The sequence below is a fragment of the Mandrillus leucophaeus genome, unplaced genomic scaffold, assembly GCF_000951045.1.
Source record: "Mandrillus leucophaeus isolate KB7577 unplaced genomic scaffold, Mleu.le_1.0 Scaffold270, whole genome shotgun sequence".
NCBI lineage: Eukaryota > Metazoa > Chordata > Mammalia > Primates > Cercopithecidae > Mandrillus > Mandrillus leucophaeus.
Genome location: NW_012102810.1, coordinates 961,342 through 978,267, shown reverse-complemented (window position 1 = coordinate 978,267; position 16,926 = coordinate 961,342). Strand labels below are relative to the sequence as shown.

At 44.0% G+C, this 16,926-nt stretch overlaps 1 protein-coding gene across 1 annotated transcript in view; it reads left to right on the top strand.

Moving 5' to 3' along the window:
* The window catches only part of CECR2 (cat eye syndrome chromosome region, candidate 2), a 70,042-nt gene that overhangs the window by 11,791 nt on the left and 41,325 nt on the right, over nt 1-16,926 (top strand). Inside the window, exons 5-6 of the mRNA XM_011984646.1 lie at nt 1,543-1,712; nt 8,392-8,475. Of these exons, the coding sequence (XP_011840036.1) occupies nt 1,543-1,712; nt 8,392-8,475 (254 nt within the window). The remainder of the gene's footprint in view (nt 1-1,542; nt 1,713-8,391; nt 8,476-16,926) is intronic.

Here is a 16,926-nt window from a genome sequence, read left to right as displayed (position 1 = left end):
CATCTGACTGAGGATTTAGATCAAAACTCGATCTTGGCCGGGTGCAGTGGCTCAAGCCTGTAATCCCAGCACTTTGGGAGGCCGAGACAGGCGGATCACAAGGTCAGGAGATCGAGACCATCCTGGCTAACACGGTGAAACCCCGTCTCTACTAAAAACTACTAAAAAAAAAACTAGCCGGGCGAGGTGGCAGGCGCCTGTAGTCCCAGCTACTCGGGAGGCTGAGGCAGGAGAATGGCATAAAACCCCGGGAGGCGCAGCTTGCAGTGAGCCGAGATTGCGCCACTGCACTCCAGCCTGGGCAACAGAGCGAGACTCCGTCTCAAAAACAAAAACAAAAACAAACAAAAAAAAACTCGATCTTTTCACTAGTGTTCTGTTTACTAGGGACAGTGTAATCGACTCCTCAACATTGGAGTGAATCACCAGCTTCTTAGAGAGGTCTTTTTAATGTCAGCACTTCCTGACACAGTGGTTTCCTTATGGGTTTGCAGCATACTGGTTTCCTGCCTAGATTTTAATTTTGTCATCCAAGTAGCATAAAAATGGGAGGCACATACCAGTTTGCACAGTGTAGTTGAGGCAAGGTAGACTCTGCAAGGACTCAAACTCAAAACTGTTTCTGTCAACATATTTAATCATTTCTAGGCTGTGAATATCTATCTTGTTAAAGTCACAGTAGTTATATTTGTATTACCTTTAGACACTACTTTTTTTTTTTAGTTGTTAGCAGTGACTTTAACAAGAAAACCAGAAGTATACATTGTCAGCTTTAAAATTAAAAAGAGGCCGTTGCGGTGGCTCATGCCTGTAATCCCAGCACTTTTGGGAGGTCAAGGCGGGCCGATCACCTGAGGTCAGGAGTTCAAGACCAGCCTGGCCAACATTGTGAAACCCCGTCTCTACTAAAAATACAAAAATTGGCCGGGCGTGGTGGCAGGCACCTGTAATCCCAACTACTCGAGAGGCTGAGGCAGGAGAATCACTTGAATCTGGGAGGCAGAGGCTGCAGTAAGCTGAGATGGTGCCCCTGCACTCCAGCCTGGGCAACAGAGCAGGACTGTGTCTCTAAATAAATAAATAAATGAAATTTAAAAGTAGGCCAGGTGAAGTGGCTCACACCTATAATCCCAGCACTTTGGGAGGTCAAAGCAGACCTCCTTGAGCTTAGGAATTAAAGACCAGCCAGGGCAACATGGCAAAACCCTGTCTTTACTAAAAATGCAAAAGATTAGCTGGGTGTGCTGGTACACACCTGTAGTCCCAGGTACTTGGGGGTTGCTGAGATGGGAAGATGGCTTGAGCCCAGGAGGCAGAGGTTACAGTGAGCTGAGATGGTGCCACTGCACTCTAGCCTGGGAAATAGAGCCAGACCCTGTCTCAAATAAATAAATAAATAAATAAATAAATAAAAATAAATAATAGGTCTCTTTTTTGACTCCCTTATTTTAGTCATGACCCAGGGTAGAAACAAAATTGAGACTAAATAAGGAAAGGTCCCCATAGGATCTCCTGTAGTTAATCCATTCCTTTATTTTCTAGGGTCCCAAGGGCCGGGCCAAGGTACTTGGTGGCTCCTGTGCCAAACAGAAGAAGAATGGAGACAGGTCACTGAGAGTTTTCGCGAGAGGACCTCTGTTCGAGAACGGCAGCTCTACAAGCTCCTCAGTGAGGACTTCCTGCCTGAGATCTGCAACATGATCGCCCAGAAGGTGCGCCACACACTCTGCTCAGTCCTCCTCTGTGTTAGGCCTGGTGCTGCATTGTTTGAGGATTATTCATGAGACCTTCCCCATACTTCCCACTGTCCTGGAAATAGTGCAGGCTTCCATCCTGTCTGAACTCCAGTGTTAGACTGGCACCCCATGCCACCCCCTCTCCTTCACTGTGGGTCCTATTGTGTTCTCCTTCCCCCAGGAAGTCCTCAGTGTCTTACCACCCACCAATAGTGACGGTGACTTTTCAGTCTGGAACCAGCTTTCAAACATCTTATGGGTTTGTCTTTGTCCTTGTAGCTCCATTGCCAGCCCTTTGCCTGACTCCACCTGATAGTGTCCTCTTCACCAAATTCAGGGCAAGCTACAGTCTCATAAACCATATGCCCCTACTTCATGACATTTTCAAACATCCTTCCTCCTCTTTTTCCTTTTTTTTCCCCAGGCTGGAGTGCAGTAGCGCAATCTCGGTTCACTGCAGCTTCTGCCTTCCAGGTTCAAGCGATTCTCCTGCCTCAGCCTCCTGAGTAGCTAGGATTATAGGCGCACACCACCACACCCAGCTAATTTTTGTATTTGTAGTGGAGACGGGGTTTCACCGTTTTGACCAGGCTGGTCTAGAACTCCTGACCTCAGATGATCCGCAGCCTCAGCCTCCCAAAGTGCTGGGATTACAGATGTGAGCCACTGCACCCGGCCTTTTTTTTTTTTTTTTTTTTTTTAAGGACAAGCTCTCTCACTTTGTCACCTAGGCTGGAGTGCAGTGGTGCAATCATAGCTCACTGCAGCCTCGACTTCCCAGGCTCATGTGTACCTCTCATCTCAGCCTCCCAAGTAGCTGGGGAAACAGGCTCGTGCCTCCACACCCAACTAATTATTTTTTATTTTTTGTAGAGACAAGGTCTTGCTCTCTGCCTAGGCTTGTCTCAAACTCCTGGCCTCAATCCGTCCTCCTGTCTTGGCTTCCCAATGTGCTGGGATTACAGGCATGAGCCACTGTGCCCAGCTTTTATTGTTTTAAGACAGGGTCTTGCTCTATGTCCCAAGCTGGAGTACAGTGGTGCAATCATAGCTCACTGTAGCCTCAACCTCCCAGGCCGAAGTGATCCTCTCGAGTAGCTGGGACTGCAGGCACACGCCACCACGCCTGGCTAATCTTTTAATTTTATCTATACATAGGGTTTCCCTATGTTGCCTGGGCTGGTCTTGAACTCCTGGGCTGTGATCCCAACGTGCTGGGATTACAGGTGTGAGCCACCACACCTGGCCCCCCTCTACTTCCTTACCCATTTGAATACTACTCTCTCAAAAGCCTTACTTAAATGTCACTGTGTCCATGAACTGTCCTTGTTTCCCCCAGCCTTTAGGACTTCTGTCACTTAACATGTTTCTTTATGCTTATTTTATATCTTTGTGAGTTCAAGCTTTTTCAGCTCAGGGACTGTGTCTTACTCATCTTTTTAACACCCACAATACCTAATGTCATTTCTTGTTTTTTTGGGTTTTTTGTTTTTTTTTTTTTTTTTGAGACAGAGACTCACTCTGTCACGCTGGAGTGCAGTGACACAATCTTGGCTCACCGCAGCTTCCACCTCCTGGGTTCAAGCAATTCTCATGCCTCAGCCTCCCAAGTAGCTGGGACTATAGGCGTGTGCCACCATGCCCAGCTAATGTTTTTATATTTAGTAGAGACGCGGTTTCGCCATGTTGGCCAGGCTGGTCTTGACTCCTGGCCTCAAGTGATCCACCCACTTTGGCCTTCCAAGTGCTGTGATTACAGGCGTGAGCCACCGCGTTTAGCCTATCTTGCCTTTTCTATGATGGTTGGGTGATAATTATTCAGTTTGTTGATTTCATATCAATAATAATATTTCTGATTATTAATACATGTTAATAGAGGACCAGAAATATTTGACCACTGGCCAGTGAAATACGAAGAGAAACTATTTATAAATCATCACTGCAGTACCTACAGGGAGGCAAACATGTCAAATGTATTATTTAATTTATCGTGGATCTGGTGATGTGTTTAACCCTTAAGCAGGTTGATGCTTTAGGGAAAGTCCTAGAAATTACCTTTCTCTAATAACGGGAACTTACAAACAGTGCTTCAAGACTTCCGTGGTCCTGGGTGATCCAGAAAACCTCCATGTCACCATCAGTATACTTAAGTTCATGTATGATAATTGCATTCCGTTTTCGTGATCGGCAATTCACTGCAACAATTTTTCTAGGAATGAAAATATAGAATCTAATTTTCTTAAAGTAACAATGATGTAAAGAGATACTTTTATGACTTTACGTGACCTTGCATATGACTTTACTGATATCATCAGTCATGGCACATTAAATTATCTACAAATATACCCAATCACCTTAAGCCTTCTTTTATCATTTCTGGTTTTTTACTGCAATATTCAGCCTAACGTTTTGGGGGATACAAGAATTAAGGGGAAAAAAACCTTAAAGCATAAAACTGATTATTTTGATTAAAAATTTCAAACATTGATTCTTTTCAAAAGAAGAAAAATTAAAATAAGGTAACCCTTAAATAGTGTAATCTTTAAATACAATTTTCAAGAACCATGGAATTGCAAACCAGAAAGAAATAATGGATTTGATATTTTCAAAGAAATAGATAGTGCTTTTAAGTTCGAAAACATCAATGAAGTCCCATTAACCAGAAGAATAATTTTAAGAAAAATCTAAATTGGGAAGTAGAAAATCTTAGGAGACCAGTAATTAGGGAAGAAGTGTTTTCATAGAAGGATTGATTGTTTCACAGGTAAAGTTTTCTAAACCTTCAAGGAAAAGATAACTTGTAAACATTTCCAAAATGAAAGAAGTAACTGGAAGCTACTCTGTTCGTTCTGATACAGGTATCTTTGAACACCAGACCTGATAAAATTAAACATACTCTCCTCATTCCATAGTATGTACAATAATGCCCCAAGTAACCACGTTTTGGTCAATGACAAACCACATATACCACCGTGGTCCCATAAGATTATAATTAAGCTGAAAATTTCCTATCATCATAGCCATTATAACATTGTAGCACAATTCCATTTCTTTTTATAAATTGAGTGCAGCCTAAGTGCATTGTGTTTACAAGGTCTACAGTAGTGTACTGTAATGTCCTGACCTTCACGTTTATACCACTCAGTCACGAACTCAGCAGAGCAACTGCCAGTCCTGCAAGCTCCATTCATGATAAGTTGCCCTGTCTCGGTGTGCCAGTTCTTAAATCTTCTACACTGTATTTTTACCGTACCTTTTCTATTTACGTATGTTTTAGATACACAAATATTTTACCATTGTGTGTCTGGGATTGTATGTAGTAGGCTACACCACCTAGGAGCAATAGGCTGTATATCCTGTAGTCTGGGTGTGCGGTAGGCTGTGCCTTCTAGGGTTGTGTGTAGTAGACTACACCATCTGGAGCAATCAGCTACACCCCATAACCTAGGTGTGTAGCACACTACACATTCTAGGGTTGTAGTAGGCTGTACCATCTAGGACCAACTGTATCCCGTAGCCTAGGTGTGTAGTAGGCTATGCCATCTAGTCCCTGAATTCTATATTGTTGAAAACTTAACAAAATCACCTAAGAATGTGGTTTCTCAAAATGTATCCTCATTGTTAAGTATAACACATGACTGTGTGTCAGATTGTTAATACTGACAAGTAGGAGCTATCTTGTTACCAAAAGAGTAATGTTTGAGACTGTCTTACTGGTAATACTGTTTTGGAGTCTTATCTGGTGTAACACAATAAAGAATAGTAAGATGCAACATTTAAAAATGTTGACCTGGGGCCAGGGGCGTGGTGGCTCATGCTTGTAATCGCAGCACTTTGGGAGGCGAAGGCGGGCAGGTCACCTGAGGTCTAGAGTTCAAGACCAGCCTGGGCAACATGGCAAAACCCCATATCTACTAAAAATACAAAAATTAGCCAGGCATGGTGGCGGGTGCCTGTAATTCCAGCCACTCAGGAAGCTGAGACAGGAGAATCGCTTGAACTCAGGAGGTTGCAATGACACGAGATCACACCACTGCACTCCAGCCTGGGCGACAGTGAGACTCCATCTCAAAAAAAAAAAAGAAAGGAAAAGAAAATACAATGTGTAAATGGAGGCTCAATAAATGAGGCAGTGGAAGAGAGGGGTCAACGTAGTATGTGGAAGAGACAGAAGCTTTTCTTTCAAACCTACTTGAATTATGCCACTCCCCTGTCCTGTCCCTTGGATAAATTTCTTGATAACTTTGTATTTCAACTTCTTTCTTTTGTTTTCCTTTTTTTTTTTTTTTTAAACAGAGACAGGGTCCTACTCTGTTATCCAGGCTGGAGTGCAGTAGCGTGATTATAGCTCATTGTAACCTAGAATTCCTGGGCTCAAACGATCCTCCTCCCTTAGCCTCCTGAGCACCTGGGACTCCAGGCACCCACCACCATGCCCGGTTAATTTTTTTATTTTTTGTTGAAGTGGGGTCCATTTCAGTTTTCTTATTAGTAAAATGAAATGCTATCACTTGACAGAAGTTTCTGTGGGAATTAAACAAAGAACTCATGTCAATGTACAGAGCATTGTATTTGGCAATCGAAATACACTACTCGGTCCTCTCCCGTTGTTTATGGTAATGGGTAATTGATGAGAAACCTTGATTGAAAACTAAACCCACATTTTATAGCAAAATAAAGGCAATAAGAGTGTCAGTAGATTTGACGCATCTTTGAGGAGGTATTATATGATCGTCCTCTAAACTTTGAAATAATAATCAGAAGGTAAGTCCTACTGCAATGACCATATAAAAGTTTACTTAAACCTTTTTTTTTTTTTTTTTTTTTTTAAATAAAAGGGGATGTAGATACTGGTAGAACTTGTTGCTCGTGTTACAGAATATACAGCTTTATAAACTTTAATTTCTCAACAAATAAATTGACTCAGGGTATAGATGGTTTACAGAAGGCGATGGGAAAGTACGTAGGGAAACGTTCAGCTTCTGTATCCAGAATGGCGTTTTTCTCATTTGTAGCTTCTATCTCATACGGCAGGGTTGAAGCGAAGGTGGCATTGGCATTTTTGCTACTCTCATGGTAAACTGGCATAATCCCTTTGGAAGACAGTTCCCTGATAAGTTTTTCTTGTATTTAAAGTTGAAGAGATCTTGTTAGAGTCTTGAGGCTTATAAAATAATGGCCATCTCAGTGCTTTGGGAGTCCAAGATGGTACGATTGTCTGAGGCCAGTAGTTTGAGGCTGCAGTGAGTTACGATTGCCCCACTGCACTCCATCCTCTGAAACACAACAAGAACCTTTAAGGGGGAAAAAAAAAGAGCTTATAGGCTTATTTCAGGAAACTGCTGGGGTAGGTTTTTTGGGACAGGTACTTAAAGAAGGTCACAACTGCGTTTGATAATTGGGCTTGCATTTGCATTGGGCACTAGTCATTCTCTTTCTTTCTTTCTTTTTTTCTTTTGAGATGGAGTCTCGCTCTGTTGCCCAGGCTGGAATGCAGTGGTATGATCTTGGCTCACTGCAACCTCCGCCTCCCAGGTTCAAGCAATTCTCCTGTCTCAGCCTCCTGAGTACCTGGGACTACAGGCACGTGCCACCACGCCTGGCTAATTTTTTTTTTTGTATTTTTAGTAGAGATGGGGTTTCACCATGTTGGTCACGATGGTCTCAATCTCCTGACTTCGTGATCCGCCCCGCTCAGCCTCCCAAAGTGCTGGGATTACAGGCGTGAGCCACCCCACCCAGCCCAAAGAAGGAAAAGCTTTCTAAAGTTGCTGACTCATTAAATGTACCCCCATGGCTTTGCGGTATGTTTAAGTTGTATCAACCACCCCTTCTTGTCATTTTCCATCCTGTAATTCCTTACCTAATGGATTAAGTGGTGCCAGAAGTACCCCTGGAGAATGCAGATTTTTGATGCAGAAGCCACAGAAGTTATATTATCGTAAGGGAAGGCCTTTGCTTGTCACCTTTTAATAGTAGGTTACAGTTGGTGATGCCCTGGGGCTCATTCCTCACAAATTGCAAAACTTACATATGCTAATAAACCTTGGCCTTCAAAAGTAGTAACCTAGATACAAGGAGTTCTCCGTCCTCTTTATTTGAAATTTCCTACAAGGACTGCTTTCCAGCCTGGTGCGTTTGCTTGGAACTCACGGCATTCTGCTTGCTGAGCCCTTTTCCCCAACTCTGCTCTCTCCCTGGCTTCCCCTCCTGGGCAACTGCTCTCACTTCTCACTGCTGCCACTGTGCTGCCTTTGCCCAGCGGCCCACCTCCTCCTGCTCCTGATGCCCCCTCCCAGAGCTGCCTCTTCTGCTGAAGGCGATAAAGCATGGCTTTCCCTTTGTAATTTGGAAAGATAGTTTTTTTTTGACTGTTTAAACTGTTAAAGGAGTTTTTTTTGCCAGTGACGCCTATTATAAAAGACACTTGGTTGTCTCCAAGTTTTTTTAAAATTTTTTCAAGAGAATAAACTGGCTTATGTCCCTACACAGCTGAGCGGTGGTTCTCCCTGATTGTCCTAAGGAAGGCTTTGGCCCTAACCTGCATGCCTCCTGGGCCACTTTTTTACTGGCAGCAGCAGGAGCAGCATCAGTGTCAGTAGTTGAGAACACCCTAATCTATCGTTTCCTTTCTCTTCTTCACTTCTAACTATAGGGAAAACGTCCACAGCGCACAAAGGCAGAGTTGCATCCTAGGTGGATGTCTGACCACCTGTCCATCAAACCCATCAAGCAAGAGGTGAGTGTGTGAGAGAGTAGCGAGGAGGAGCTTTCCTGATGAAAGAGACAGATCCTTTTCATGTACTTCCATTCTTGCCTTTTTATTTTCCTTCATTTTTTTTCCTAAACCCCAAATGTTTGTTTAGCATTCTTATGCTTAGGATGCATTTCTGGAAAGAGAAAGAATTAGAAGACATGAGGCTACACTCTGGTTCTGACAATCTCCTGGGGTAGTAGGCATGTCCACATTTAATGAGAATACATACTGCAACAGGTACATGTATAGGAGCAGTTCACAAATGCAAAGATGGGAGGATTTAGAGCTGGGCAATGAAAGGAGAATTTGAGTAGGCAGAGCCATACTCGACCTGAATCCTGAGATGGCTGGGATTGACAGAGGGGGAGCAAAGAGGGTGGGAGAGGTGGGGCAGAAGGCATCCCACACTACAGGAGTAGTAGAAACAAAAGCACAGAGACAGGAAATTATATAATGTGGTCAAAAAACAGTATATATTAGAGCCAGATACGGTAGCTCATGCCTGTAATCCAAGCATTTTAAGAGGCCAAGGCAGGTGGATTGCTTGTACTCACGAGTTCAAGACCAGCCTGGCCAACATAGTGAAACCCCATCTCTACTAAAAATACAAAAATTAACTGGACGTGGTGGCGCGCACCTGTAATCCCAGCTACTCGGGAGGCTGAGGCAGGAGAATTGCTTGAACCCGGGAGACGGAGGATGCAGTGAGCTGAGATCACACCACTGCACTCCAGCCTGGGCAACGGAGTGAAACTCAAAAAAAAAAAAAAAAAAAAAAAAAAGTGAGAGTCTGTGGCAAGTTTGTTGTTTTGTTTGTAATTGGAGACATAGCATGGACCTGAAAAGTGTCCAGGAACGAGAGCATGGATCTGGCTGATCTGTGGTGAAATGAGATTCTTAGATATCAAGGCCTTGCTGTGGAGTGTAGGTGATCATATTTCTTCTAAGACACGAAGCAAAAGAGGACATAAATGGGAGGGCAGGGAAATGTTTAGGTCACATGAGAGAAAGGACACCATGTGGGAGTTTGAGGTACAATATTAGGTGAAGAAAGAATGTTTGGTGCAACCACTAATTACTAATAAAGGAGTTGTCCAAGCAGCATTCTGGAGCTGACTGTGTTTTAGCATTTTCGTCTTGTGATGTAGCTCAGGATCCTGAAGCAGGAGATTTACTTGAGTCTAGGAGTTTGAGACCAGCCTGGGCAACATAGCAAGACCCCACCTCTGAAAAAAAAAGTAGTTAAATTACTTCATCCACATCACACTGTAGGAAGGGTCAGCACTTTTTAACTGTTTGTCTCCTTTGGGCACTCTTTCGTCAAATATTTAAACAGTTCAGTGATCCTAGACAGTTTTGAGTTAAGGGACAGTAGTTTTACTCTGGACCATGTCTTTGAATTGTTACGTTACGGAGCCTTCCTTTTTCCTTTCAGTAACATTTTCATGGCTCTTAAATTTAAGTGATGACACGATGATCTATTGCTGAGATCTTGTCAGTGACTAAACACACTCTACCTTGAGCCCTGAAAAGGGAAAGCTAATTTATAAATTTGTATTTGCTTCAGTGTATTTTGATTTCACCTCTGCCATTTTTTTTTCTTTTTTTTTCTTGAGACAGAGTCCCGCTCTGTTGCCCGGGCCAGAGTGCAGTGGCATGATCTCGGCTCACTGCAAGCTCCGCCTCCCTGGGTCACGCCATTCTCCTGCCTCAGCCTCCCGAGTAGCCGGGACTACAGGCGCCCGCCACCACGCCCGGCTATTTTTTTGTATTTTTAGTAGAGATGGGGTTTCACCGTGTTAGCCAGGATGGTCTCGATCTCCTGACCTTGTGATCCGCCTGCCTCAGCCTCCCAAAGTGCTGGGATTACAGGCATGAGCCACCGCGTCCGGCCAACCTCTGTCTCTTTTTAACTCAGAGATGTGCCTTGCCCAATGTTTAATTACCTGGGGGTTGGCACTTCTATTAATGACTGACCTCCCTTCTCCAGTATCCTCTTCCTCCTAGTAGTCACTAATTTCGGAACGGCCTTTGGTCCCTGGTATTCAGCCATGTTCTCAAATGGTTTTCTAGCCTGGCCTTGTTGGGATCTCTCTGCTGTCTTTATTACCTTGACAGTTAACACCTCCTTGAAAGCTCCCATTTCTGTTGACCGTTCACTGCCCTGAGCATTCCTGGACCATAACTTCCTCTTCAGATTGCATGGCTGGCTGAATAGACTGCAAGGCCCGTTTTATTTGCTCCCAGCGAAACTTCAGCATGAAACACTAAAATTTCTTCTTTTATTCTTGGCAGTGTTTGAGCTTTCTTTTATTCTGCTCTTTAGTTTGAACAAAAAGAAACCACAGTATTACAGAGACTGTAAAATACCTGTTGTGGTCCCGGTATCCTGGAGAAACCCTTAATGGTGACATGACTTTTTGAGCACGGAGGCAGGGTTTCTGGCCTATATTGGTCACTCAGCAGTCCAAACTTACTGCCTGAAAAAAGACTTTTAGTTGTGACTTCTGGGGAAAATACCAGTGAGGGGAGACCGTCTCACTGAACTCTAGGATTCGGGATGCAGTGGTTACTTTTGTCCAGAGACTTTGGTTATTGCTGTTGCTAGGGAGCCGTGTGTTGGGTGGCAGTCTCACATGTGCTGCTGACAGGAGCAAGGGTGCTAGCAAGTCTGATACCTGCCCTCAGAGAGGGAAGCGTGTAAGGGCACGGCATACTGGGCATTGCTAAAACCAGGGGTTCTGGTGAATTGTCCTTTACTGGATTTTAAAGTGGTGTTTCTCATTAGCTTCTCATTAAAAACCCCCTTGATTCTAGCAGGCCTCTTATCTGTAAAGCATTCATACACCAGCTCCTATCCCGTTTGCAACTGACCTCACGTTTTAAAGAAAAAAATTGCAGCATAAGACAGTATCACATTTTTTTAACTGTGCAGTGCCGAGACCAGCTGGGTCGGGGAGACCCTAGCCCAGCGGTGCTAGAGGAATTAAAGGCACACACACAGAAATCTAGAGGTGTGATGTGGGAAATCAGGGGTCTCACAGCCTTCAGAGCTGAGAGCCCCGAACAGAGATTTACCCACGCATTTATTAACAGCAAGCCAGTCATTAGCATTGTTTCTATAGATATTAAATTAACTAAAAGTATCCCTTTTGGGAAACAAAGGGATGGGCCGAATTGAAGGACTAGGTATGCAGCAGGAGCATGTCCTTAAGGCACAGATCGCTCCTGCTATTGTTTGTGGTTTAAGAAGCCTTTAAGCGGTTTTCCACCCTGGGTGGGCCAGGTGTTCTTGCCCTCATTCCGGTAAACCCACAACCTTCCAGCATGGGCGTCATGGCCATCAGGAACATGTCACAGTGCTGTAGAGATTTTGTTTATGGCCAGTTTTGGGGCCAGTTTATGGCCAGATTCTGGGGTCCTGTTCCCAACAGTGCAGGTTTACTTTTGCTTGGTCGGTTGTCATTCATTTGGTTGTACTGGTTCTTTGATAGTTAAAACGCTACCAAAAGTGAGTCCTGTTTTTTTGTGGTGTTTCATCAAGACTTGCTTTACCTTGCATCGACCTAGGGCTGAAAATTAGCACAGGAATTTTTTTTTTTTTTTTTTTTTTTGGTCTCAGATGTGTGTAATGTCATTGAAGTAAAATTGTAATTGTTGAGAATTCACATCAGATGGGAAATTGCTACAATGGTAACCCATGCTGCAAGAAAAAAGGCCCAGAGAAATGTGAGACAGGATCCAACTAAAGCAGGAGGCGTTTGCAAGTGCAGGGCCGTGCTGGAGGAGGGGCAGATTCTGAAGAAAGCAGTCTGAGACAGGTGGAGCAATAACTAGACGGACAGATGGCATTGGCAAGGGCAGGAGCCACAGCTGGGCGTGGCCGGTGCAGGCTCCCACCTGCCGACCGTGTCTATAGAAAATGTGGAGACTACATGTCGAAAACTAAAAGACCTGGTAATCCCACAACTCAGGAATCATTACTATTTACATTTTTATGTATTTGCTTCAGGCTTTTCCTCTATGCATTTATTACAAAACGGATCATATTGAGCATTATTCTGTGACCCATGTGCTCCTTTTTTTGAGATACTTTGTAATCAGTTTATTAAGGGGACATTCATACATTTCAAGAGTTGTTTAAATTCTGATATCCAGATTTAAGCATGTGAACATGTGATGAGATTTTAAAACATACAATAAAAGCTATTCATAATTTGCTGTACTACCAACCTTAAATTACAGTTAATTTGGGGCATAAGTCAAATGGTCTAAACTGTGAGCCTGTTGGACATACCTAAGGAATACCTTCCTGTATTACATGTGTACGTGACTTCTTTGTGTAAAGGTCTTTTCACTTGAATTTCTATGTTACCTGGCTCTGGAAGTCACTACTCAGGAGCTTATGGTCCAAAGAGAAGGAGAGGGACAGATAACCAGGATTGGTCAAAATATAGATACATATATGGACATACATACAGCAAATTCAATCTGTGTGCATGGAGTGCCAAGGCCACGGGGAATCATCAGTCCTAAAGATAGATGTAAAAGCTGCAATGGAAGGAAGATAGTTGCAGAGAAGAAGATTCTAGAAGTCCCTATTGACAAAGGCATGAAAGATGGCCAGAAGATAACATTCTGTGGTGAAGGATACCAAGAACCAGAACTGGAGCCAGGAAACATGATCACTCAGGTAGAACAGAACGACCATGGTGTTTTTACTCGACAGGGAGAAGACGTTTTCCTGTGTACAGACATACAGCTGGCTGAAACACTGTGTGACTCGCAGATGCTAACATCTGCTTTCGAAGACTGAACCATGGTCATGACCTCTCATCCAGGTCAGAATGTCAAGCACGGGGATATCAAGTGTGCGCTAAATGAAAGAATGTCAATTTACTACACACCGTATGCAAAGGGTCACCTAATCACAGAATTTATGTAAACGCTCCTCAGAGTGGCTCTCTCTCCTGATAAACTCTCTTTGCTGGAAAAACTTCTACCCGGTAGGAAGGAAGTAGAAGAGACTGATGGGATGATCAAAAAGAACTGGTGGGCTGGCCAGGCGCGGTGGCCACGCCTGTAATCCCAGCACTTTGGGAGGCCGAGACGGGTGGATCACGAGGTTAGGAGATCGAGACCATCCTGGCTAACACGGTGAACCTCCGTCTCTACTAAAAAATACAAAAATTAGCCGGGCGTGGTGGCTGGCGCCTGTAGTCCCAGCTACACGGGAGGCTGAGGCAGGAGAACGGCGTGAACCGGGGAGGCGGAGCTTGCAGTGAGTGGAGATCGCGCCACTGCACTCCAGCCTGGGTGACAGAGCGAGACTCTGCCTCAAAAAAAAAAAAATTGGTGAGCTTTGAGGCAGATCAGCAAAGATGGCAGCATTACAACGGAGAAACATATGAGTGCAGTGAACACCGTTTCCCAGAAGACGAGGTCAGCGTCAAAGCCCTTAACTGGGCCGGTGAGTAACACTCACTGCTGGTATTTTATCTGCAACAGTGACTGAGTGAAGACCTGTAACTATAATATGCTCGCTGCTTCCTGTTGTTTTAAATATTCAGCTAGAGAAGTGTTTTAAAGGTAAATGAAGAACAAACGTGGTGATAAAAGCTCTGACATTGCCCTGTATGTATGATGACTTCGGTGTGGAAGACAAAATTTAATACCTGTAAAAACTAAGAAGCTCTCCTAGCATTTTAAGGCCAAGTCTTGTAACTGATTTCAGCTGTGTACGTGGGAAAGTTTAGGCTGAAAAGCAATGCTAGGTATACCTACTGGCTTCAGTGTATGAACCTTCACTGTTAACCTACGAAATTAAAACTGTATTTAACCGGCTATTAGAAAAAAGGCGAAACTAAATTTGTAGAGAAGTGTTGGTCTATATAGTTATTTGTATTAACTGGGATTCATTGTGATGCCTCTGCATTTATTGTATGGCTTCAAGTATTACTCGAAGATGGCATAATATATAACTTAACGTGTGGTATCAGTGATAGAAATCATACCTGTATTCGTCCGTTCTCACACTGCTATAAAGAGCTATCTGAGACTGGGATTTAAGAGGTTTAATTGACTCACAGTTCCACAGGCTTTATAGAAAGGATGACTGGGGAGCCTCAGGAAACTTACAATCGTGGCAGAAGGCGAGGGGAAAGGAAGCACATCTTAGCACAGCGGAGCAGGAGAGACGGAGACAGAAAGCGCGAGTGTGCATGTGTGACAGGGGATGGGCCACACACTTTAATAAAAACAACTAGATCTTGGCTGGGCGTGGTGGCTCACGCCTGTAATCCCAGCACTTTGGGAGATCAAGACGGGTGGATCACGAAGTGAGGAGTTCGAGACCAGCCTGGCCAAGATGGTGAAACCTCAGCTCTACTGAAAATACAAAAATTAACCAGGCATGGTGGCGGGTGCCTGTAATCTCAGCTGCTCGGGAGGCAGAGGTTGCAGTGAGCCGAGATCACGCCACTACACTCCAGCCTAGGCGACAGAGCGAGACTCTGTCTCAAAACAAAAAAGCAAAAAGCAGCCAGATCAGCTGCGCACAGTGGCTCACGCCTGTAATCCCAGCACTTTGGGAGGCCAAGGCGGGCAGTTCACCTGAGATCAGGAGTTCAAGACCAGCCTGACCAACATAGCGAAACCCTATCTATGAAAAATACAAAATTAGCTAGGCATGGTGGCAGGTGCCTGTAATCCCAGCTACTGGGGAGGCTGAGGCAGGGGAATAGCTTGAACCCGGGAGGTGGAGGTTGCAATGAGCTGAGATGGCACCATTGCCCCAGCCTCCTGAGTAGCTGGGACTACAGGGGCCGCCACCACGCCTGGCTAATTTTTTGTATTGTTAGTAGAGACGGGGTTTCACCACGTTAGCCAGGATGATCTGGATCTCCTGACCTCGTGAACCGCCCGTCTCGGCCTCCCGAAGTGCTGGGATTACAGGCGTGAGCCACCATGCCCGGCCGCTCGTGTGCTTTATATACTGTTTGTGAGTTTTGTGTTCGTGTTCCATTTGTTTGAGGGGAGCACTATTAACTGATTGTAAGATATTACATATTAATAATAATAAGTCATACTCATTACATAAAAGAATTCTATATTCGTAAGATTTAGGTTATTGGCTTTTGACTTCTTTCTCTTTCTCTCCCTCCACTGACTTAACACACTTCCTGTGGTTATTTAGATTATCAACTCTTTTTCTTTTTTTTGAGACAAAATCTCACTCTGTTACCAGGCTAGATGGAGTGCAATGGCGCAATCTCGGTTCACTGCAACCTCCACCTCCCAGGTTCAAGTGATTCTCCTGCCTCAGCCTCTCGAGTAGCTGCGACTACAGGCGTGTACCACCATGCCTAGCTACTTTTTCTATTTTTAGTAGAGACAGAGTTTCGCCATGTTTGCCAGGATGGTCTCAGTCTCTTGACCTCATGATCCGCCCGCCTTGGCCTCCCAAAGTGCTGAGATTACAGGTGTGAGCCACTGTGCCCGGCCAGATTATCAAGTCTTGAGTGATCAGCATTACAATTTCATAAGTAATTGGCTTGCATTTGCTCAGCCCTTATTAAAATGCTGGATCCTACTTAATGTACCCTCTACTGATGAAAGAAGAATATTTCACAGGTTTACACCTACTGTCTTTGTTGCAGGGGAGAGTGGCCAGAATACACATATGTAATTCTGTAAATAAATTTCATGTTTGATATATATATACCTGTTTCCCTCTCATTTTGGGGTCTGACATATAGAAAGCATCACAGTTCTCTTTTAATGAAATCTTCCCTTTGACAAGGCTCAGTTTTCTTTTTTTATTATTTTAAGTAGGATTTATTCTTTAAGTTCTAGGGTACATGTGCAGAATGTGCAGGTTTGTTACATAGGTATACGTACGTGTGCCATGTTGGTTTGCTGCACCCATCAGCTCGTCATTTACATTAGGTATTTTCTCCTAATGCTAACCCTCTCCCAGTCTCCCAACCCCCAACAGGCCCCGGTGTGTGATGTTCCCCACCCTGTGTCCCGGTGTTCTCATTGTTCAGTTCCCACCTATGAGTGAGGACATGCAGTGTTCGTTTTCTGTCATGTGATAGTTTGCTGAGAATGATGGTTTTCAGATTCATTCATGTCCCTGCAAAGGACATGAACTCATCCTTTTTTATGGCTGCATAGTATTCCATGATGTATATGTGCCACATTTTCTTATTCTAGTCGATCGTTGATGGACATCTGGGTTTGTTCCAGGTCTTTGCTATTGTGAATAGCGCCACAGTAAACATACGTATGCGTGTGTCTTTATAGCAGCATGATTTATAATCCTTTGGGTATATACCCAGTAATGGGATGGCTGGGTCAAATGGTATTTCTACTTCTAGATCCTTGAGGAATCGCCACATGGTTTTCCACAATGGTTGAACTAGTTTACAG